Consider the following 25,925-nt stretch of genomic DNA (forward strand, 5'->3'; position numbering starts at 1 on the left):
TGATCCCTCAAAGCACCATCCGCATCTGGTCTCAATATGATTGGGTTGACCATCTTTGCTGATTTGGCTGCTTTTGTGTTATCACGCTCTAGTTGTCCTAACTCTCGGTTTGTAAGCTTAACAACTGGACCAATAGGATTCTTCCTGGTATTTGGCTTAGGCATGTACCTGAAACACACAAGAGAAAAGAAACAAAAGCGTGTAAGTAGAAAATAAAAAGAAAAATTTAGACGAAATACAAAATTCAAATCTAATGGTAGATCAAAGAGTCCCCGGCAACGGCGCCAAAATTTGATGGTGTTCAAATTAACCCTAGAGCTACTCTCTCAAACAAGAGATCAATGTAGTACTTAGGGGTCGAATCCACAGAGACTCAAGATCAAACACAATGGATTATAGAGTTTTTGTAATTACGCTAAACAGATTAATTTGTATTAAGAACAATTGAAGACAATGCAAAATATTAAATCAAAGCGTTTTGAAATCAGGAAATCAAAACGTTAAGTCTAGGGAATTTCTCAGGTAATAATGAAGTATTAAATCAATAGATTAATTAGGGTTCATGCAATAAAAATCAGATCTAGAACTCTAGACAGTTTTGGTAAAATAATTCAGTTCTCACTGCAATTATTATCTAAATTTAAAACCAGAAAATTCAAATCTCTTTGTAAAATTCTTAGTTGAAAACCAGCTTTAAAAACAGGTTTAGAAAGGTTCACAAAATCACAAATTCAAATCTCTTTGTAAAAAGTGATTTTGCTCATCAATGGTTTTAATCAGGAAAACAATTATATTCTCATATTAATTAATTTCCCTATGATAATAATTCTAGGTGATCAATCAAAAACAATTGTGAAAAATAACCAAGGATGAAGATCATAAAAGATTAAGAACCCTAAAAATCACAGATCTAATAAATCATAAAAACCCTGTGAAAAACCATAAACCTAACAAGCAGACTATTCAGACATGTTTGATGAAGAACAAGACATCATACTGAATAATAAGCAATAGATATTAAAAAGTAAGAAGGGAGTTCAAGAATTTTTCTCTACAAAGCAGTTCTGATCTCTTTCTCTCCCAAAAGCTCTCAATATCTCTCTCTCAAAAACTTGCTAGAAAATAACTTCCGGGTTTTCTAAAACCCAAAAAACACTATTTATATGTCCTAAAACACGTCAGGGACTTGTGTTGCAATTTAGGAAAACTTTGGGTAAAATTGTAAAACTTCCAATTTCTTCTTTCTCTCGTCGGATAAACATAGGTGTCGACCGATGCTCCTTCGATGCCGGTCGACGCTGCTACTCTGATCCGAGTCCAAGTTCTTTTCCTTCTGTAAAATGCTCCAAATTCATCCAAATAGCTCCACTTTGCTCCTTCCGTGCCAAATTCCTAAATAACCTGTAAAGACTCAAAAACAATCCTAGAAACAAATGAAAAGACTCAAAAAGCACCCTTATATCATGGTTAAAAACCGTAAAAACCATGATATATCATATAGCAATAGAGAACAAGATCTGATAGGTTTCCAGGAAAACAAGATTTCAAGTCGCAGAAAACAAACCTTAGCCATATATGAAACTGAGAAATGTAAGTTTCTAAAGTGATCTTGCCGAGCCATCTGCACCGGGAAATGTAAAGAGTATTATATTACATGGAAATCAGGCAAGCATACCAAACCAGAGAGTCTTTAGCTTAAATATATTTGACTCACGCGAAGAGAGTCAATGAGACACTCCGAAGCTGGTGGGTGAAATTCCGAAGGCATATGTAAACACAAAAACCCAAAAAACCAAACGGTGAGTCATGTTTCAGTTTCAGGAAGTAAAATAAGGGACATATATAAAGATGAAATCAAGAACGAGAGGATTGTATGCACACACGTGATGGGGATCCAAGATGTGTATGGATGATACATGTTGTAACTGGTCTTGTCCAGCTTGTAGATACATTCATACCACACATAGCCGACCTAAAATGTAAGCAAATAGGACAAAATCTATCAATTTCTATAAATGAGTGGTGCAACCAACAAACTAAAAGATAACTGAAATGGCTTACAAGCACGGCAATAGTAACAATAGCGGTTTTTATGGATAGTCTTTTCTTCGTTTCACACTCCTCTAACTTCTCCATCCATCTCTCTACCTAGAGAATCATCCCAAGTTTTGAAGTTTAATTACACACAAAAAAACAGAAACAAAATTGAATGTGAGCTTCTGTTAAAGAGCTTACAGTCGGGTGATAATAGGCATAAATCATTCCGATACACCATTAAAGTGAAGAGAGTGTGCATTGGGCAGATGTAATACAGCATATAGTCATTGTTGAGAACAATACAACAAAATGCCACAAAGAAGTTCAGCCTCCACATCATCTGTAAGAAAACAAGATTTTAGATGAAAGTAAAGCACAGTAAGAAAAATTTATCGTCGAATGAGTGGTATAACCTGTGCAAAACGTGCAACAGAGAAATCCTTTCTGACATAGTAGTAGGAGAAGTTTCCAAAACCAGCCATCCAAACATAAGCAGCAATAAAGATACGGATTGCGTTGTATAACTCAGTCGCAGCAAAGTAGTGATACATTAAGAACAAAACCTGATAAAAAGTAGGACATGAGAACACTATGTCGAAAGCAGCTACAAGAGCTGCAATATATAGTAAACCTATGGAAAAGAACACAATGATCATATTCTCAACAACTAAGAGAAACTTACCTGCATCCATCCTTTCCACTCTTCAGTTTGGTGGCGATTAAGGTAAAGAATGGATTTCCCAGTTATAGGTGACTTGTCATTGTGCTTTCTGAGAGATGTCATGGCTGATACTATGATGAGAAGAACGTAGAGAAAAAGGAAAAGGTCGCGGTTGTAATTCTGTCAAAGAAAACCCCAAGTCCCATGAGCAAAACAAATATAATACTTACATGGATGTGAACATACAAAGCTAGTGAAATACAAGGGTACCTTGGTAGAATCTCCAAGCAATTCCGTGCGGTCACAGATATAGAAATAGATAAGAATTGCTCCAAACTCCGACCTAGGTATGATTATGAAATGTTAATATAAGATAACGAACAATGAGATTATCACTTCTTGAGGTAGCTTTCACTTACATTGCTCTCAGCGCTGCACGGTGTTCCAGCAAAAACGAATCTTTTATACTCAAAAACCTGTGATTCGACAAAATCAAAACACACCTTAGCATGAGAACTCTTGAAGAAGTGTAATAAACAAACTAGAATACTTGAGAGCTGGTAGTAACAACGACCTAAGTATGTTTGTTCTGTGGTTGCATTATGAAACCGTAAAGATGTCAATCGGGCAAGACCTCCCTCCAATAAGTCAGCTTTAATTTGTCATCGTCCTTCTCTGCTACGTCTCTCAATTCAACCAGATTATTATCTGAGTGACTATATTACAAGAATGCAAGGCTCATTCGGGAAGAAAGGAAGCACGATAGAAGAACTCTGCTACACTATTGAGAGTATCAAATTGCAAGAACTTACGGTTTTAATTAAGGGAACCCAAGATTTCCTGTACTCAAGCTCTGAGTATATCCAACCAACGAAAACTGGGATTACTCCAAGAAGAAAAGATACCTACAAAGGTTTCACTAACAAAGTTAAATTTTGTAGATTTTGGTCACTGGGTCAGTCTCCAGCCAACTCTAAACAATTCAAAGCTAATCACAAAGAAAGACTCAAATTTTCATGGATTTGCTAGACTTGATCATTTAGTATTCATGATCCGTCATTAGCAGAACTTGCTACTATCGAGAAGCTAACGAGAGACCAAGGAAGCTGTTTCTAAGGTTTTACTCCCACTAAAAAATGGCTGATTCCACGAGATCACAGTCACAAATCCTTCAATTCAAAAAACCCCAACTCTATGATTTTTTTTCCGAGCAAGATTGGTCTCTCTCTGGCTTGAGAGACGACAATGACTCCTCCCCAATATTTTTACTAATTGGTCTCTCTCAATTAGTAAAGTTTTTTATTTTATTTTAATTATTTTTCCAGAAAAAAAAAACACTTAAAAAATTATAACGGAAAGGATGGTTTATTTGATATATTTTGATAAAAATTATATACCATTGATGACATTTGATGAAATATTATCTTATAATAAACTAATATTAAGGAAAAAAATAAATTTCAAATACACAATTTTTAAAAATATAAAAATCAGTTGTGTTATAAAATCAAATCAGATAAAAAAATCATGAATTTAAGTCTACGTCCAGGTGAGATGGATCAAACTGGTGACCTCACATATCATAAACCATTTTTTTGGCCACCAGAATAACGAAATAATTTTATAATCATGAATTATCTTGTTTTCATATTTAATTGATTGCTACCACTTATGTTTTCATGTTTTTTATTCAATGTTTTCTTATTCTTCATATTATTTCTTGTCTTTTTCATTGTCAAATTTTATGGTAATTGTTATCGTTACTTTTACTATATGGTTATTCGTTATACTCTTTTTCTTCTTCTTCCTTGTCAACTTCTTCATATTTTTCCACTGAAAAACCTTTTTTTAGATCACCACACAACTTGTTAACCCATCAAACTCCAAAACCAAAATCATTTTTTTCTCATAGAATTTGTGCAATTCATGAAGACCAGCATAGTCAACACATGCACCCAATTATTGATAATTTCATCCATATTATTCGGTTTTAGATCCACATATTTGAAACGTTTCAAACTAAAATCTTTACTTGCAGAAAAAGTAATATGAACGCATGTATAGTTAAAACAATATTTGTGCTTTTCGCCGTTTCTTCTTTAAACACAAATAACATCAAATCAAGGCCTTGCGACGCCAATCCTTTTCTCTTAGACTTAAAAATAAAAAATTTATTGCAAGAATATCAAATCATTTGTAAAGTTATACCCAAAAAAAATATGTTTTACAGCTTATAAGATATATAAAGTGTGTCTAATCCCTATTGGTGGTTTAAAATCCTAGGTGGACAGCTTAAGAAGCGTATAGCTCCTACTTTTATTTAGTCTAGATTTCAGTTAAACATAGTTTATTTAGTGAGCAATCGAAAAAAATAAACTAGTTTAGGTTATAAAAATATTTAGTCTAAATTACGATCGTATCCTTATAGTTAGAAAAATTACAAATTTACAATACAATTGATAATTCTGAAGAAATTTACTGATAGATTTATTTTTCTATTTTTTGGAGAATTTTGAATTACTATCATCCAACATAACTCTTGCATAAAATCGAGAAGTAACTTGATTATAAAATTTCTTCAAACTTTATATAAAAACAAAACAGTTTAAGCAATGATGTGTCAACTCCAGGTTTCTCCAAAATGTTAAAGTGTAATCACCTAAAAAACACATTCTAATTTTATTGTATTGATTACTCTGTTATATAAATATATAGTTCTGTTATATATATATCACCAAGTACGTTTTATTTCTAAACATTACATATATTATTTATTTTTAAATTTGATTTCCTAAACACAATTAAATATCTATAATATTGTGAATAGAATTTTTACTGTACTTATTAAATATACTCACATATACAACTAGACATGTTTCATCAGATTCCTATGCATAAGTTTTTTTAATTAAGTATATTACAATGCATATTAATTTTTACGACTAGATTTTGACACGATAAAGCTGGATGCATTCCAATAGAATCTAAAACATATTAATTTTGATTAGAATTTGACATGGTAAAGTTAGCTATGTTTCAATATAGAATCTAACACGTAAAAAATTATGATTAATTAGATTACGACATTTGTCAATTAACTAATTAAAGTTTAAGGCGTTTTCAAATAAATAAAATCTTCATTTTAGAAATTATATATCCATATATTTCGAATTATTGTTCATTGCATTGAATTTGAATACATTGGCATATGTTTGCTTTATATACAATATCTTATATAATAAGAGAAGGTTTTTTCTAACTTTGCCTAACAATGTAACATTTGGCACTCTACTTTAGTGACATATGCTATTCTCGTTAATTTTAAATTTAACATTCTACTTTTTATTTGATTTTATTTTATTTATATCTTATATGGTGTATAGTTTGTTAAAAAAAAAGATAATTGGTGTATAGTTTGCTTTTTGAATTTCAACAATGTTACAAAAATATCTTCCTTCTATTTTTTTGTTTAAGCATCTAATATATTTCATAATGAAATCATACACCATAGAACCATATAAAGAAAATATGGATCAACCCAACTAAAAACTAGAAACAAATTGAAACCAAATAAAAATAGAAAATGGTTTCATACTTTTAAAGTAAAAACTAAAACCAAATTAATTTATGATAGACTAGTTTAAAAATATAGTAGATTTTAAAATTATATATAAAAGTCATATTATATTCAATAATCATATATAATGTATTAAAGACACAAATCAAATTTGTATCTATAGTATTTTATAAGTTACAGTTTGACTGTTTTAAAAGATATGTACTAAAAAAATGGTATCATCACATAATTGTTTTATCTCCCCCAAAAAATAATAGAAAAAAATAGTTTCAAAAATAATTTATTGTTAATTATACTATTTATTTTAAAATGATTAGAAATAGAGACAATTATAGAAGAAGAAAAATATGTATATTAAATTTGACACACTTTTATTTTCATGAATTATTATAAAAAATTAGTTTGACTTAGAGTATAAGATATATGTTTTGTGATATCATTTTAATAAATTATTTTAAAATTGACTTATCATATTATAAAATTATTTGTTGTTAACTATAACTATTAGATCTGAAAATAAAATTAATATATAGGACAACATAATTTATCTATCAAAGTAAGGTATTACACTTTTTTTTCTTAGAATACTTATCAGTTATTTTTAACCAAAAAAACCAAACTATAAATACATTAATTTATCATAATTATTTAATGAACATACAACTAAAACCAAATTAATTTTAACTTTGTTGTAACTAATTGTCTTATTATTATAAAATGGTTTCATACATTTTAAAGTAAAAACTGAAACCAAATTAATTTATGATAGACAAATTTAATATAAAAGATTTTCTAATATATATAACTCAAATTTGTATGTAATAGTAATTTATAAGTTACATTTTGATTGTGTTTAAATTATATGTACTAAAAAAACATAATTTTATCATAACATAATTGCTTTATCACCCTATGATATAACAGAAAACAATAATTTCAAAATTTAATTTATCGTTAATCTTACTTTTATATTAAAATGATTAGAAAATAGAGACAATATATAGAAAATAAAAAAATATATATTAAATTTCACACACTTTATTTTCATGAATTTTTATAAAAACTGGTTAAACTTATAGCATAAGATATTTGTTTTATGATATCGTTTTAATAAGTTATTTTAAAATTGACTTATCATATATAAAACTATTTTTTGTTAACAAAGTAGAGATGATGAGAATAAAATTAATATATAGGACAACATAAAATTATCTATCAAAAAAATTAAGTAAGATCTTACAATTTTCTTTCTAGACTAATTATCATTTTTTTATTTTCCAAAAAAAATAAAAAATAAAAAAAAATAAAAAAAAAATATCTGAACTATTTAACGAAAATACCATATATAGTTGATTGTGCTATAAATAATGGTCTTATTACTATAGTAACATACTGTTTAAATAATTTCAACAATACATTATAATCAAAAATATTTAGTAATATTTACTTTAACTTTCCTTTTTTTCCTGACCCTTCTATAAAACATTATATAACATATATAAATTGTAGTTGAACCGTAGTATTATGAATATAATTTTTTAAGACATATATTAACAATTACATAAAAATTTTATTTTATATTTCAAGTTAATAATGCATACATAAACCAGCATCGCGTGGGCTACTTTCTAGTATATAATATATGTCCACCTAGATAATTAGGTTGGATTTTAAAATTAACCAATCAAAATAAAATATAAATTTTGATATCTTCACATGATATGATTGAAATCTAGTGAATATTTTATTCTTTTAAAATATAAACTTTTTATTTGTCTACTTATTCTCCTTCTATCCTTTAGGTCATGTACAACAGGCATTGCTCACCTAGTTGCTTTCCTAAGAGAGAGAACCGTTCTCTAAATTCTAGGAGAAGCAACGTTGCTCAGTTTTATTCTACACTTGTCAGTTTTTTATTGGTTATACAATAAAATATAATTGTTTTTTTTTCAGAGTAACGGAAAGAGTACTCCCGTTGTAAATGCTCTGAATGCTCTTATATTCCCTCAATAGTTTTTTTCCAAGATTTCTCGTTCTCTTCTTTCATTGTAACTTTACTCCAAAGTGATTACATTTTCCTTTCTCTAACACCATGTCCTCTCACAATCCACCAGATCAACCTTCTTCCTCTTCTAACTTCAGTCACCACCACAGACCTCAATCGCTTCCTCCACAACTTAGCCGCTACGAATCACAGAAACGTCGTGACTGGAATACATTCTTACAATACCTTAAAACCCTCAATCTCTCAATTCGACCACACACATATCCTAAGCTTCCTCAAATATTTAGACCAATTCGGGAAAACCAAAGTCCATAACCAAGTTTGTGACTTTTTTGGACAACCTGATCCACCGTCGCCTTGCACATGTCCTCTCAAGCAAGCTTGGGGAAGCTTAGATTCTTTGGTCGATCGGTTGAGAGCTCCTTATGAAGAACACGGTGGTAGATCATCCGATAATAACCGGTTTGGAAATGAATCAATCCGAATTCATTTGAGGGAAGTGAGACAGTTTCAAGCTAAGGCTCGTGAAATCCCATATAGTAAGAAAAAGAGACTGAAGACCAAAAACGACGTTGTACGAAAGAAAGATATATCAAACTCTTCGGGTCACAATCATAATCGTAATTAGTCTACTTGAAATCATATAGATTTTCAATATAAGGTGTCGATTTTTTATTATAATTTCTCCTTCTTTGATTCACATCATTAGATTTCACTCAATCATTAGACTTCAATTCTATAATGAAAACAAAAATTAAGAAATTTACTCAGTCCAGTTGTTTATAAAACACCCCAACGGTGACTAATGTGATAATACTTGCTTATCCTGTGTTGTCACTTTAATTAAAAGGAAAAATCGATAACTATATCATACGTCTATACTTAATTAAATTATCAGTGATATTTAAAGATGGCTTGATTAGTTAATGAGCATTCTATGTAATAATAAGAATTCTTAAATGATATACGTAACGTTTGAAAACTATCAATCCTATAGATAGAATTTTGAAAACTTTAGTAGAAGAGTTTGGTCATGTTTCTGCGAATAGTATGCGTTAGTTATCAGTTCTAATGTTTTTGTAATATTTTGTGTTTTGTTTTTGAAGATATATAAAGAAAGTATTAAGAGGAGTAAAAAAGAGGGAAGATGAACTCGATCAGAACTGGGACACATCCTCCAATTTTTTGGACACCTCCTTCAAACTCGATCAAAATAATTTTATTTTGAGTCTAGTTCTATACTTATTATATACTAGTAATAAAATTTATGGATATCGATCACTTGTTGAATCATTAATAAATATTGAGAAAAACTGTTAAAAGGTAACAAATCCCTACCTTTTTGATTACTGGCCGGGTTTGATCGCAAGTCTTACAAAGAGCTTTGGCTAAAATGCCAAAAGAGGTGCAAACATGCAAGTAGAAACCTTACATCGTCAACCACAAGGGTTATTTTTTAAATAATTTATCACTTGTCTGTTTGAAGAGAAAAAGAATGGTGTAAGAAAATTGCAATCAAAACTTAGAAGGAGAATGTGGATATGAATTTACATTAGAATTGCAAACAAAATAATCATGTAACTTATAAGAGAGTGGTGACATATATAGACACAAAGATGCTTTACATCGTTTAAGAATGAAAAACTAAGGCAACCATATTTTTGTACTCTAAGAATTGAAGTGTATTGTAAGAACCTCCTCACCGAGGCAAAAGCTACTAATTCGACGAAAAAGGCAAGAATCATGGAAACATTATCCCAACTCGTCACCGTGGTAAACTACATAATCTCCTATGTTAAAATAGCTCTACATAAACCAAATCACATTATAAGAATCATTAACATTTATATGTATTAGATTGTGGGCTTCCAACTCAAAACCAATTGGCAATGAGTGGAGAGGCTTATATCTTATATATACCAGTTAAGATCCTACTCAACTTCCAATGTGGGATATTGTATCCCTAATACGCCTCCTCGAGATGATGGTTCTTCTAAGCATCAATCTTATGTTCGGGCATGAATTGGTGGGCCTACTATTGGGTCGGGCCGATTGTGGGTTGGGTTGAGCATGTGTGGACCGGGCTCTGATACCATCTTAGATTGTGGGCTTCCAACTCAAAACCAATTGACAATGAGTGGAGAGGCTCATATCTTATATATACCAATTAAAATCCTACTCAACTTCGAATGTGGGATATTGTATCCCTAATAATATGAGATTGCAAATATATCAAATTCAGCAACAGAGTTTGATAGAAACAGAGATTTGAATAATGATAGAAACAGAGATTTGAATAAAGAGAAAGACACGGAATAATCATAGATCATATCAATTCACAAACAGATATATGTTGATTACCAGATTACTGCATCGAGAGAGAGAGAGAGCACTGTTAAGTTTTGGATTCTATCCTACTTTCCTGTTTCAAAATCAAACAAAAGAACTTGTTATGTAGAGTTGTGATCAAATTAGTACATGAGACTTGAATTAAGTTAGAAGAACACAGCAAAACGTGACGTGATTGTTTGTAATGACATGGTAAAACCATGGATTAAATATGTTTTCTTGTTTCATTGGCATAACAACTAAAAAGTTGAACATAGTAAATATTAGATAGTCAAAAATGCATAAGTGAACTTGAACATACCTTTTCATCTACAAAGAAAAGATTAGATTCTGGAAAATTCTTCTGGTTTATCATTTTTTGGAAATCCCTAAAGACGGTGAGTTCGAACTATTAGAATTCTGATCTTTCATTCTTTTTTCAAAGAATTTAGATTTGAGAAATCCAGAGGCATCTTTAACCTGAAACTAAAAAAAAAAAGAATTAATATGAATTCAAGAGAAAAAGTATGCATATGAACAAAAGAAAAAGTATTTACCAGCGTGAGAATTACAAATCCAGAAGAAAAAAGAATGAAGAGGAAATAAATACAGAGAAAATTGAAGAGCTAATCAACTCAAATTGGATTTATATAAAAGATGGATCAGTTGTAAACCACTTTGAACGTGGAGCTGTTAGTGGAGTAGAATTAGGGATAGAGTTTTGGTAACTTGCAAGCAGTTATGTTATTTCGTAAAACATGATGCTTATTTTTGTAGAAAATATTTCTTTTCACACATGTGTATAATTTCTGATTTCTTAAAAAAATTTGATTGGCCAGGTGATTTGTGAATTATAAGATAAAGGATGTAACGACCAAATATATATGGGTTGAACTCTTTATCCCATATATAATCTGTAGATCGCAACCGCTAATAAAATAAGCAAAACCGGTGATAAAATTCATATTTGGAAAAGTCTTCTCGAATCCAAATTAATTTCTTGTTCTAATGGCTATTAAGTGAACTCATAAACGGATCCTTGTTCAGTTTTTGGATAATGTTTTTGTTTTATTTTTTTCGATTCAAAAATCAAAATCGTCGGATATTTGAGAATGTGGGATTGTGATTGGGTTCTATTGTCAGTCTATATCGAAGTTTCAGTCTCAATGACTTCAAAATAAAATTTAAATTTGGAGTTGACAACAAAAATAACTGGTCGTTTGCAAACCTTAGGTAAATGTTAGAAAAAAACTATAATAACCGGAATTATATTCTGGTTTAGGTTTTATATCGGTTTCAGTTCATTATCGGCTATTCTCAATGTAAAGAGTGATGCTAGTTTGGGCTTATAGTTTGGCATAAATGGATCTATAAATTTTAGGCTTATTTGGCCTGTTTCTAAACTTACCGTTTTAGATTACGCCTATGTTTTTTTTTGTTTTTTTTTCTCGTCAATGTTTTTTTCTCTGTTATCAATAATTAATATTTATCATTTTCGTAAATTTTTAATAAAATTATAAAAAAATATATATAAGTAAAATAAAACCGAAAGCAGAAAAGAAAACAACAAAATTACGACACAACACAAACATCTGTCAACTTGTTTTTCTTCCTTTTTAACATCTGTCAACTATATGTTTGTTTCTTATACTGCAAATATAAATGTTTGATTGATAAGTCTGATTCGTGTGAACCAACGTGGAACAATTATTTGCCACTACTTTTACCACAGTCCATGTCATAACCTTCCAAACTTAACCGCAATATATTCTTCATTACAATGACGTTATAACAGAGCAAATTGTTCCATATAATTTTTGGATACAACTGTTACAATTGCTTGTCATATAAACATACACTGACTGTCAATGTCATATACGCTGTTTTTGTTTAAAGATAAAAATAAAAAGTACTTTGCTTTATGTGCATGTGTATTTCACAATGTACGTAAACCAAGTATTTTACTCGAATGTTAAATGTCATATAGTTTATATAAATAAATTTTCTTATTGAAAGGTTGTCACAGTTTTTTTTATTTGGTACCAATGTTAAGTCATAAATTTAATGTTTCTTTCAGTCGTCGGCCTTATTCTAAAGATATTTCTCATATAAAAAAAACTTGCCACTTTAGAAATATATGAGGACAACAACCACAACGGTCCGTAGAATAGGAAAATTGTAAAACACCAAACAAAAACAATAACGAAAACATCGTCTCAAGAACAGCATGTATGCGGTTCGACACTAGTACAAACTATCAATGCTCCATTACCTCTAGTATGGTCAGTCCTACGTCGTTTTGATAACCCGAAAACATATTAACAATTCGTGAAAACGTGCGCACTACGTTCTGGCGATGGAGGAGAAGGCTCTGTCCGTGAAGTCACGCTGGTTTCCGATCTACCGGCAAGTTTCAGCCTAGAAAGGCTAGATGAACTTGACGATGAGTCTCATGTGATGGTGATAAGCATTATTGGTGGTGATCATCGTTTGGTTAATTATCGGTCGAAAACGACGGCGTTTGTGGCGAAGGAGGAGGAAGACAAGACGGTGGTGGTGGAGAGTTATGTGGTGGATGTGCCGGATGGAAACACTGAGGAGGAAACGACGTTGTTTGCTGATACTATCGTTCGGTGTAACCTTAGGTCACTGGCTAAATTATCGGAGAAGATGATGGCTCACTTTTAGAGCTTGAACTTTAAAGAATTCAAAACTCTTATTTTCATGAAGTTTTACATAGCAATTAGCCTTACTAGACGGGGAATAATGTAGGTATTTCTATAACCATGTATTTTATATTTTTATTGTATGTTCACGTATCAAGTCTATGTGTTTATATGTCTTGTGAAATAATTGGATTTTTGAATAAAAAATAGTAATATTAAATTATCAAATATTGAAATGAATAGAAACGATCTTTGACAATGTCCCGGCTTGACTAAGTGGTCGGATGCTTGAGTTGAGTCTAGCAGCTTGACTAAGTGCGACGCCAAGAAGATTGCATATATATCTTCCGTTTCCAAAAGACATTACTGGTCTTGTTATGGTTTCTAGGCATCTGAAAGTAAAATACTACAGAGCATATTCGATTACTGATTCTTAATATTATGTTGGGCTATTCTAATTTTCTAAATCTTTCATATTTTATATGCAAACAATCTACTTGGATATATTTATCTAACTTTATTTTTTTTCTTAATCCGACAACTTGGTCAACTTTTTGTTAGAATAGTTAGAGTATCTCGATCAAAGAATGTAATAAAAGTATCTTAAAACATATTTTATTCTTAATTTTGAATAAAAGTGAAATTAAGAACTTCTTAAAAAACTTTAATATTTCATAGATCCATTGAAGGTTGTTAAATTTGAGGTTCTTAAAAAAAATATGATGAACTAAACAAGAATGGTAAGAGGTTGTTACCATGATGATGAAGATTGGCTAATATCGAGCCCATTGCAAGTGAGTATCATTCCCTAAACTCAAAGGAGATATTCCTGTTCAAAAATGAGTTGGGATCATCTCAACTGGTCAGTCAAAACCTAGATACCATGTTCTTTTCAAATGTAAAATAACTATTTGTAAAACCCAAAAAGATCATGTTACATACACGTGAAGTATACTTGTGGATTTCACCACCATGATGCTCTCCTGAAGCTCTTTGGAGTACGGTAAGAAGATGGGATCTGAACTGCAGAACTCTCGTGTGGCCATCCGTTAGGCCAACAAATCCTACAGTTTAAAAACCAAAACCTGAAAGTATTCAAAATAGAAACTGCAGTTTTCAAAACAAAAACCTGCAAAAACACTAACTGAACCTGCAGTTTTTAAAATCAAATCCTACAGTTTTTAAAACCAAAACCTGAAAGTATTCAAAACAGATACTGCAGTTTTTAAAACCAAAACCTGCAGGAACAAAACAACAGAAACTGCAGTCTTCAGTCTTAGTGATCGGATCAAAAAACACAAAGCCAATTCATCATCCATTGTTAAACTGCTACTGAAGAAGCAAAGAAACTCTCACAGTCTTCAGTATTAGTGATCGGCTTTGTGTTTTTGGATCCTTTCTTAGGCTTCTTCCATTTTATCATATTGGTTTTACAAAGGTTTAATTATAAGAAAAAATGATTCAAACAATTGTTTACTCCACCAAATATCATCAAAACTCAACAACAACCGTCTAAACAAAATACAAAATCAAAGATCACAAAATCAAAGGCTAGTTCCAATATCACCTAAAAGATGAAAAATTACTCACTTGAATCTCTCTTAGAACCTCGACATGCTTCCTGACTGTCGGAGTCAAGTTTTCAAGGACATTTTAGTGTTGTCCAGCCAAGTTCTGCAACTTGTTCTGCAGCAAACACACAAATCAGAAAAATTGCACATAGGCTTTTAAAAGGAACAAACTTTCAAACAATCAAATTAAGATGCAACAACAATCCTCAAAAGCGAAGAACGATTCATTGAACCCTAATTTCAATCACAACAAATAATCCTAATTCATCACTATCTACAAATGAAATCGGAGAGATTCTTACCAAGAAAAACTGATTGAAACATCATCGAACCAAAGACTCTTATTTCGCCACTTGAATCGTCGCTGGTTGCACAGGCGGTGGAGATGGTGATGACGACGTACAAAGGTGTTGGATCAGTCGCGAGAGAGAATGAAAGAAAGAAAAAATAAAAATATATATATATTTTTCTCTCTAGCCAATCAGGTATTGACACAACCTCGATCCTTAGTGATCCTTAAATCTTTAACACAAAGATCGATCACTAGCAAAATTTGTTTTTTTTATTAATATAATTTATTTTTTAATCTAAGGAACTCCTAAGATATTGCTAATAATCTTTGATGGAGATACTCTTATTAACCTATATAATTTATTAGATGCACCTCACATTATTAATTAAAAACAATAATTTGAAATCTTTTGGATGAAAAATGCATGCAGAAGATTATATAAGGTTTTTAACGTAAAACTAATTGGTTTTTGTTTATTTTCCATCATAAATAATTGGATGTCAAAACTACCACACTCTTCTTTGAGAGAAGTTAATTCGATGTATCAATTATACACTCTACCGCCTCGCTGGTTGGTCAATAGTTTTTGTATACTACTATTCAAAATTAACGAAAGTTAGATGTTAAAAAAAAACAATATTTGTTTTAGATATGGGTTCGTAACACTAGCACAGTGTATATATATAGTCATATAGAAAATTAGAAGTGGTTCTTCTCATATCTTCAAACTGCTCCAAGTTGAATCCTTAGACTCTAATTTATTGACTCAAAATCGTGAGAGATTTGAAAATGTGAGAGTGCGATTCTGAGATTCTTTCAACAAGTCTAAATCGAAAGTTCAACATTAGAAGAAAAAAAATGGTCCTTATCAAAATTTTAGGTGTTGGAAAGGAAACCCGAAATACAATTTGGTTTAGCTTATCTGTTTCCGGTTCAATTATCGTCACCGTCCTAAGAAAATACAAAAGCGTGATGCTATCTTGGGTATCTTCAAATTGTAGGTTCCTTTGGCCTATTTCTTATTTATTTATTATTGTTTATCCTTTTTGTCAAACTATTTATTTATTAACAATATAAATGTGTGATAAACAAGTGTGGTTCGTATGAAAGAAATCGACTACGTGTATCCATTATAAGCCACTAGTTCTATCACAGTCCATGTCATAACCCTCCAAATTTAACCGCAATCCATTCTTCATTACAATGACGTTACAAAACAAAGGTTCATCATGTTGACATTTATGGACAAATATAGATCTATATATAGTCACATATGACACGGTTTGATAGTTAATTAGTCTTTTTATTTATAAATATTTTGTTTTTATGTGCATATTACAATATACTTAATTAGACCAAAACCCTTAAACTGAATTTTCTTTTTTCACATTTTATTTTATACATATCAATAAAATGGTATTATTTCATGATTTCCCGGTAACACCAAAAAAGGATAGCTCATACTATTATTGTCGGCATTGTTTTAGATATTTCTCATATAAATACTCAAACAACAATGGAAGCTACATTAAGATTTGAAGATATTTTCATACAAGACAACGGTCGAAAAAAAGTACATTTTCGTTTCATAACCAGAAAACACAAATGGGACCTTCTCAAGAATATCATGAGTGCGGCTCAACACTTGTACAAACTATAGATGCTCCATTATCTCTAGTTTGGTCAATACTACGTCGGTTTGATAACCCTCAAGCCTACAAACAATTCGTGAAAACGTGCAATCTAAGCTCCGGCGATGGAGGAGAAGGCTCCGTCCGTGAAGTGACGTTGGTTTCCGGGCTTCCGGCGGGGTTCAGCCAAGAAAGATTAGACGAACTTGACGATGAGTCTCATGTGATGGTGATTAGCATTATAGGTGGTGATCATCGGTTGGTGAATTACCGATCCAAAACGATGGCCTTTGTGGCGGCAGAGGAAAAAGAGAAGACGTTGGTGGTGGAGAGTTATGTGGTGGATGTGCCAGACGGAAATAGTAAGGAGGAAACGACGTCTTTTGCTGATACCATCGTTGGGTTTAATCTTAAGTCATTGGCTAAGCTCTCGGAAAAGATGGTGGATCATCTTAAGTTGTAATTTTTAGAATATAGTGTTAGTATTTAAGATAGTAAGTTAAATTAGCAACTAGCAAGCAATAGTCATGTTCGATGGGAAATAAGTACGTATATGTGTAATATGTTTATTATATTTATGCATCGAGTGTATGTTAGTTTACCTAGTATGTTACGTTTGTACTTTTATTTCAACTTTTTTATTCTGTTGCACGCAAACTTTTGTAATATCTTAACTGATTTGAAAACAAAAGGTACAAATACTATAATAACGTTAGTATGCAATTTTGGTATGGTAGAATAGATTCTTTGGTGGGCTCAGAGCTTTCGTATGAATGACAATGGATCGGATCTTGCTCAATAGATATCTATGAGAAGGGTATCTCTAGTTTTACCCTGTCCTTTTCACCTCCGCAGATTTAGGGTTTTTGTTTTCCGGTTGTCCAAACTTTGAAAGTCAATACAATACATAAACCTAGAACGATTTAGCTTTTTCTTTCTTCTTCTTTTGGTCCACAAGAGTTCTCTTTTGTATATACTATATAGTACTATATAGTGTGGGTATGCCTCTACTTGTGCTAGAGATTACATTAAGATTAGATCCATATATTATTATTATTATTGTGTATGGTTGATTCGAAATTCTGAATGTGTTTGTTGTTTTATCTTCTTGTAATTTTTTGACTTTTTGTGAAGATATCTTTTGCCACAAATTTCTGAAAAACGATTAACGAGTGAATTTCATACCATAAAAAATCACTGCACGAATTTCAGGAAAAAAAAAAATGAATCACAGCAATACCCTTCAAATTTGAGAAAAGTTTAATTTCTAGCAAATCATCTGTTTCCTTATAGTTAAATATATATATATATATATATAAACAAAAAATCTCATGATTTCATGTATGCGTATTATATCGACTGTTTCTAAACATTATCACTTTCTTTTTAACGGCGAGCAAGTTGTTTAATTATCCCTTAGAAGTTGAAACCATTATAAATACTTTATTGATTATTTTAAAATGTTAAAACATGATGTAATCGAAAAAGAAACTTGTTATATATAACTTTGTTTCCACTTGAGTATATATACTCTCTCCATTTTATAATATATATATAGTATGTTTTAGAAAAAAGTTTTTGTTTTATAATATGAAATGTTTTTAAATTTTTATGCTACTTTTAAATTAGTTTAACATTTTTATTATGTAGTTTTGTTTATGATTGGTTGAATTATTTTAAAATGATTATTTTTTAATCCGCGTGTTTTCACTAAAAACATGTTATATTTTGAAACAGAGACAATATATATATATATATATATATATATATTTATTTATAGATTTATTTATTTATTCATTTAAAATACTCCATTAAAACGGTAGTCCTTTTTTCTTCATAAGAAACAAAATTGCCGCTGGTGAATTTAATGAACATTTACATACACTTTGAAGAGTTTGGTACTAGTTAATAAATTCGAATAAATGACAATGCTAATAATTTGTTAGTAGTATCTCCTAGCCAAAAAAGTAAAAATAATGGTTATCCTCTTCACCTTGTTTCGATGCAGCCAAGGTCCACATTATTCATTACATGAAGGTACGCATTTCATCTTTTTTGGTATTTTCTTTTTTCTTGACATAAGAATTGTTTTAAGAAAGCAAAAAGTATCGATGATCTTTTTCTTTGCCAATATATCTTCATGATGTTAAGATAAATTATAAGTTACTATTTTGATTTTCTATACCTTTAAAATAGTGCCCAAGAAAGAAACAACAAATAACAAATAAAATCATTTATCTAATGTTGTTTTAATAAACAGGAAGAAATATTATGTCAGCAAAAGAAAATGAAAATGGAAAGTAAATGAAATCAACAATGATTGAACATGATTTGAGATGTATAAAGATAGAGCATGGCGTGACATTAATCAAGGGAGCTAAAAGAATTATCAAAAACGTTGCGTGGCCCAGAAAATGACGAAACATGTGTTTACATTACTTATTATGAGTTGGTCTATCTATCTAATCAAGAATGAAAATGACTTTCATATTCTGAAATTTTAGGCTATTATCATATTGGTCTGATATACATAAAATGTAAGTACAGTAATTAACTTCTATAAAGTAATTAACTTCTATAAAGTAATAAAGTCGGACGACAATATTTTATGAAATTTTGGATAAAGAAATTTGATTACTATGGTCTGGGAAAAAAAAAAAAGGGTGAAACTGAAGTATTATTTATTAGCATTTTCAGTCGGTTCCCAAACATAACGCAATGTTATTTCTGGATCCGACAAAATTAATACAGCCCCTGTGACCGATTAAATTGTTGTGTTTAATTTTTTTCATTATTAATTGTCGTTCGGTCCATAAACTCAAAATGGAAAAAACGTTAGAGCAATTTTGTGCATAGTAACACAAAACATCTAGAACTGGAATTTTATACATAAAAATAAATGTTATTTCTGCAAAGTTTTTGTTTTGTTCTTCAATTTAGTAATCACAAAATTTCACTAATTAAAGTTACATGATTGGTGATAAACTGATAATATGACATTAAGAAGTATCTCTATTTATATTTGTTTTATATATTTAATACCAAAACCTGGAAACGGAAGAGTGTCAATTTGTAACTCGAATACTCAAATATTTTACTAACAGGAAATATGTGAAATGTTAAAAAAAAAATTCTTTTTTTTGGTGCAAATGTGAAATGTTATTAAAAAGGTATATATATCTGAGTTTTTGCTTTAAAATACAAAATATCAAATACATAAGTGGATATTTTAGTGGCTTATTTTATGACAAGTAGCAGGACATATATTTTTTTTATATTATCTATAAAATAATTTCTATTTTAAAATGAAAAACAATTGTTTACAAATGAAAAATATATCAGTTCTTTCTAATAATACTTAAAGTGTATCACAAACTTTTCAGTTTTTAATATGTTTCTAATATATTTACATAATACGTCAAAAGTATTTCAATATATAAAATTTAAATTATTCTTAATTTCTTAAGTGTATATGTATTTACTTTTTTTTTTATACAAATAATTTTTTTTCTGAATAACTAAAAGGTTCTAAATCGAAACCCATACATTTTCTCATATCCTAGACCAAATTAGGTTATATGATTTCTTTCCAAACGCCGCTCAAACCAATAACCTTTAAAGTGTAAAGTCTAAAGTGACATAAATTAATTAATTCAATGGTACAAATCATTTTATTCTGAAAAAATATTTTTGAATTTTATCGCATACAAATTTAAATATATCCTTTGTTATGCCGTAATTATACGCATGTTACAAATCAGAATCATTGTTGTTCTTTTATTTAGAACATCTTAGCAAAACATACATTTGTTTTGGAATATGTTTCAAATTTCAACCGACAATTTCTTAATTAATAGTATTTGTTATTTGTTAATGGAGTTGTTCACGAGAATCACAAGACCATATAACAGTCCAACAACAAACGTTGGATTGATCTTACCGAAAGTTATCTTATGTCAAGAACGAAAATATAACTAAATTAGTTTATAGTTTTCTTAATTATAATCGAATTTTTCACCTTTTTAGTTCAAATACTATATATTATCTTTATACTATTAATTTTTAGTAGAACCATTTTTATCAATCAAAATTATAATCAAACCATCATCCCCAAACATTCGATATATCACAATCCCTTGTCATTATATTTTATTTTCATAAATTTTACTTCTTCTGTTTTTAGTAAACTACGTTATTTTGATACATTTTGACAAATTATATATATATGTCATATGTGCATTGTTTTTAATAAGTGGTTAATTACTTAAATTCAATCAAAATAAATTTGTTTTAAAAGTAAATTAGAAAAGTAAATATATTAATTATATTTAAATTATATATTCTCAACAAAAGAAATATAAAACTCTAGATTTACAATTTTTTGTAATACGGAAGGAGTATTGAATTTGTGTAACCATAGAGACACTTAATTTATTGACTACTCTTTTAGTTCCCCCACATTTATTTATTTTTCAGTCCTCTCTATAGGCCGATACAATACATTTTAATATTTTTTGCCTTTTCTTTCTACTATTAAATAGCTTGTTTCTCTAATAATAGTATCTAGCAGAGCAGACACATCAATAACTCGCATGATTCTTTTCTTTATTTTATTTTACACATTCTTGATTCTTGACACTTTCTTTAAAGGGCTCTTTTTCGTTAAAGAGGTATTCCGAATCAACAATGGAGGAGAAAAAACTAGATTTTGATGCTCCATTCATATCCGTGCGGCGGATTCCGACTAAACCAGAGGATCCAAGCGAATCAGAAAACACCGAGAAGACGACGACGACGAGAAGGAGAAAAGTCAAAGATTCGTGTCATGAAACAGAGCATGAAACTCTGATTCGGTTATTACAAGACCGGAGTTTCGACCATGTAATGGAACCATCTTCAGTTTCATTTACATGGGAACAAACACCTGGAAAGCCAAAAGATCAGCATACAGTAATCGAAGAATTAGACCTAATCAAATCCTTGGAGATGGTTTCTTCAACCGCAAGTTTCTCTGCTAATTGCAGTTCAAATGGAGTCAGTGAGTTCGAGAATAATGGAGATGGAGACAGATCGAGTAATGTATCAAGAGATGATGACGTCATTATTGAGTACCGTGATCTCATCATGTCGAGATTTTTACCAGCTGCGGAAGCAATCGCCATGAAAGAGAAGAAAGAAGCTGCTCGAGTTAAAGAGGAGAGGAAGAGGAAACAGAACCTTGCTCTGCAGAGAGTCTCCATGGCAATTAATCAAGATTTGAACAACGACAACGATGATGATGATCATAATGAAGATGTTGATGCAACAGTTTACTCAAAAGATCCCAAGAAAGCTCAGTTAGGGTTCTCGCCATGGCTCTGTTCCAAGAACTTAGTGGATGTTATCTCTCGGATCAAGACATGTCAGGATATTCGGGTAAAACCGGGGAATATCATAAACCCGAAACCACTAGATTCTGTTTACAAAAGCAAATCAGCATCACCAAGAATCTTGAAATCAAACAAGGTTATGAGTGAGTCTCAAGAACTCTATGCAACACCAAGATTTTCGAAAGAAATTTCCAAAATTTCTCTACCGAAAGATGGCGAAATACTCCGAATTCAGGGGAATCTTTCGAGGTTGCAAAGATCAACCGATCAGAATCAGAGACAAGAAATTAGGTTTCTTGTGGAAGAAGTAAAGAGAAGGAGCAACATAAACAAAAGCAGGGCACAAAATATCTCTATTCCTCAACCTCCATTGCCAAAAACTCCTTCGGAGTCATGGCTTTGCCGGACAGTTCCAAGAAGCTCTGCCGCCTCCTACGTCGTATCCGGTCAAGCCGCCCGTTTCAGGAAGAAGATGGAGGAAAAGACTAATTCTCAGTCTATAAAATGGGAAACGATTGTGAAAAGATCGTATAAACACCATGATCATGTTCGTTACTCAGAGGTATGTATTACTCGGACGTAATTATAAGAAATTTCCTAAGAATCTTTGTTTTAGTTTTGGATTCTGTGCAAAATTGCAGGACCTCATTATCGTTCATCCCTCTCGTTAAGCCAAATCCTAAAACCGGAATCTTCTTTTCTATGCTGAGATTCGTTTCCGGGTACAATAAATATTAATTGTATATTTTTTGTTCTACCTTTGTTATTATTATGATTATGGTATCGTCGAATTTGTACATATGGAATGCAAACTTGTATTCATGCAAACATTTGGTATGGAAAAAATTGTATTGGTTCAAACATTTGGAATGAATTTCTTTGAAATTAATTTATATATTTATTAAAAATACCATTTTGTGTTGTCCATTTTCAAAAATACCTCTCTTCTATATATAAAATAACTAAATTCTAAGCCATAAACTTCAAATACTAAACTCTAACCCCTCAAAACTATATCCTAAATGTAAAATAGAGAATTCAAATCTTAAAAAAAATCTAAAAATTAATTTAACATATTGTAATTGTGTAAAAGAGGGTAAAAATGAAAATGTTCAAAAAAAATTGGGTATTTTTGAAAAGAGGTATCCCAAAAGAGAAAATTCTAACAAATTCTCTTGATTATAGTATTTACAATTTAAAATAACGAGTAGGAAACATGATAGAAAATCCGTTTCCGTTTTGGTTTGGAAGCAGCACGAACACTTTTTTAGTTTGGAAACTTATTAAATAAATAATTTGGAAAAGAAAAAATCATTATACATATAAATATATAATATTATTAGTGTTTTCTTCTCTAGTAATCCTAATATACCCATCTCCATTTTAACATCATAGGAATCTTGTGCCTCCCATACATAGATATTTTCTTTTAATAAAATTTCTGATTTTCTACTTCCAACTAGTTTAGAATACATGGTGCCTCAGCGACAACGGACTCCGCGATGAATAGACCTGGTACATAAATCATAATACATTTAAAGAAAATGATCTAAGGAGAGGGTGAAAGAGTAGCTTCGGAACCAGATGTCCAGGAAACCTTGGAGCTTATGCTTGTGATTCCGGGCTAGGCAGGTGTTTCTGATCCTTCTGTCGAAGTGATGGAACATGCCCTCTCCTTAGCTCCCATACATAGATATATAATTTCTTTTTCAGTTTATAAGGTAGATACATAGATATTTCCAAACTTTTCTCATAACTGCTTTCAACATTATTATCTTATATTATGTATTGCACATTAATTCAAACATTATTATATATTTTTATATATATATAAAGTAAAACTATGTTGACAAAAAAAAAAAAAAAGAAAAACTATTTTAATTTACTACTATATCACGACTTGTACTATTTAAACCATCGCCTACTAGAAATATTTTAATTTATTTGTTTAAATATCAAATTTGAGTATTTACATTTTTTATCAGTTAAATATTTATCATATTCTTTAAAAATATCAAGTTAAATTATTATTAAATGTTCCAAACTAAATTATTTTAAAATTTTATTTCAATTTATAAATAATGCATTTCAACAAAATAAATGTATGAAGTTGAAAATAGTCTTTCATACTTGTAATCTTAAAATAATCGGAATATGTAAGATTAGGCGCGGAGTAATTAGATTAGACGAAAATTAATCATATGACTGGTTTTTTCAAATGATTAGTTATTAATGGAGATGGGATACGGGAAGTAATGGAAGCCATGGGGAGATTTTGAGAACAAGGAGTGTATTTGACATCATATATTCTATGATTCTATCTAACTAAAAAGGTGAAATTGTATGGTAAGTCGGGTCGTATCCTAAATCATTCAACATTATTTTATTGGGTTAGGACTTAGGTGAATGATTTAGGAGTTTGTCCAAAAAAAAAGAAGGAAAAAAGTGAATGATTTAGGTCTCTATTGAGGTTAAGGCCCAACTAGGAGTATATCATATCAGATTCACGTAATAATTCTTAATTAAAAATTCCCACCTACTACCAACAATTTTAGAAAAATAAATTTAATCATCATATGAAATGAAGCAAACTCATTTGGGATTCCTATTTCCAATAAAAATTGAATCATTACATCGAGAAAAAATAATTATAGTTTGAGTGTTTGACTACCGAAATTAAAAATTAATTAAAGTATAAAGTAGTGGGTAACATGTACTATATAACACATGAGTTGATAATAAATCATCCCATGTAACTTCGCTTATTATATTCGCCACGTCACTAAACACTGGACCGTTGATCATCAACACTAAGTACTATCCAACGGTCCCATGGGTAGAGTTGGCTGGTAGTCTCTAAGTCAAACTTTAATTTAGAATTATTTTTAAATTTATTTTTGACTAATTTTTCGCGCCGTATATTATATGTTCGCTACGTTATTAAACTAAAATAATTTCACGTTTATTTTTAATTAATTATAGTTTTGGTTATGCGAATACAACATTTCTAAAATTATGGAAAATCTAAATGAAGTTAATAAGGGTCTTAAAAAAAAAACAGAGACAGCTTTGTGGGGGAAAATTGTTGGAAAAAGAATTAAAAAATAGGAAAAAAAAAAGAAGAAGATTCAGAGAGAGGAAGAAAAAGGAAAGAGAGAGGAAGGAAAGAGAACCCACCACCCTTTGGCCCTGGAGAGACCAAAGATGGTCGAAGAGAGAAAACTCTGAGATCATCATCATCTTCATCTTCCTGCAAAAACAAGGGCAAGTTCAACAAGAAATAAAAACATTTTCAATCCAATATATTCGTTTTTTAAACAAAAAACTCTGTTTACTTTTTTAGTTTTTTTTTTCTATTTTCTGGGGATTTTTTTTTTTTTTTTTTAATTTTCATTTCTCAAACCCTACCCAATTCTTGGTGAAGAAGTTTCTTCCTTTAAGGTAATTTTTTTTTCTCTTTATAACTAATTTGCAATGTTCTTAATTTTTTATATTTTGGGGTGGGTTCCATGTTATGTATTCTTCTCATTGCTTCTTCAAGAGGGTTATTCGTATTCTCTCTTTTCTTTCTTTGAAAAATATATTGTTTTATATTTGTTGTTAAAGTTTTGTTTGTTTCTTGTTGGTGTTTTTTTTTGCCAGGATTAACAAGAAGAAGAGAATAAACGAGAGTTGTTGACTCTTTAGGTCATCAACATTTTTTTTAGGGTTTTGTGATTTTGCAAAACTGGAAAAACAATGAGAGACCCTGAGTATTCAATCATCAACCTCGTCATCCTTCTCCTACC

General features: G+C 30.4%; 2 protein-coding genes, 1 long non-coding RNA gene and 3 pseudogenes across 3 annotated transcripts; 5 read left to right on the plus strand and 1 right to left on the minus strand.

The window, feature by feature from the left end:
- LOC104763076 lies at window positions 1,207-4,107 on the minus strand (annotated as a pseudogene).
- Window positions 8,368-8,908, plus strand: LOC104763077 (annotated as a pseudogene).
- Window positions 12,550-14,097, plus strand: LOC104763078 (annotated as a pseudogene).
- LOC104760317 (abscisic acid receptor PYL11-like) lies at window positions 16,682-17,490 on the plus strand. Its single transcript, XM_010483220.2, has one exon. It carries the CDS (start codon window positions 16,743-16,745, stop codon window positions 17,229-17,231), a length of 489 nt encoding a protein of 162 aa, XP_010481522.1. The 5' UTR covers window positions 16,682-16,742; the 3' UTR covers window positions 17,232-17,490.
- On the plus strand, window positions 21,284-23,011 carry LOC104760318. Its single transcript, XM_010483222.2, has 2 exons — window positions 21,284-22,699; window positions 22,779-23,011. Exons 1-2 carry the CDS (start codon window positions 21,455-21,457, stop codon window positions 22,806-22,808), a joined length of 1,275 nt encoding a protein of 424 aa, XP_010481524.1. The 5' UTR covers window positions 21,284-21,454; the 3' UTR covers window positions 22,809-23,011.
- Window positions 25,266-25,885, plus strand: LOC104760319. The gene is made up of 2 exons (XR_762889.1): window positions 25,266-25,578; window positions 25,780-25,885. It is a non-coding gene; the product is annotated as an uncharacterized LOC104760319 (long non-coding RNA).

This window comes from Camelina sativa, chromosome 18 (genome assembly GCF_000633955.1).
Source record: "Camelina sativa cultivar DH55 chromosome 18, Cs, whole genome shotgun sequence".
Taxonomy (NCBI): domain Eukaryota; kingdom Viridiplantae; phylum Streptophyta; class Magnoliopsida; order Brassicales; family Brassicaceae; genus Camelina; species Camelina sativa.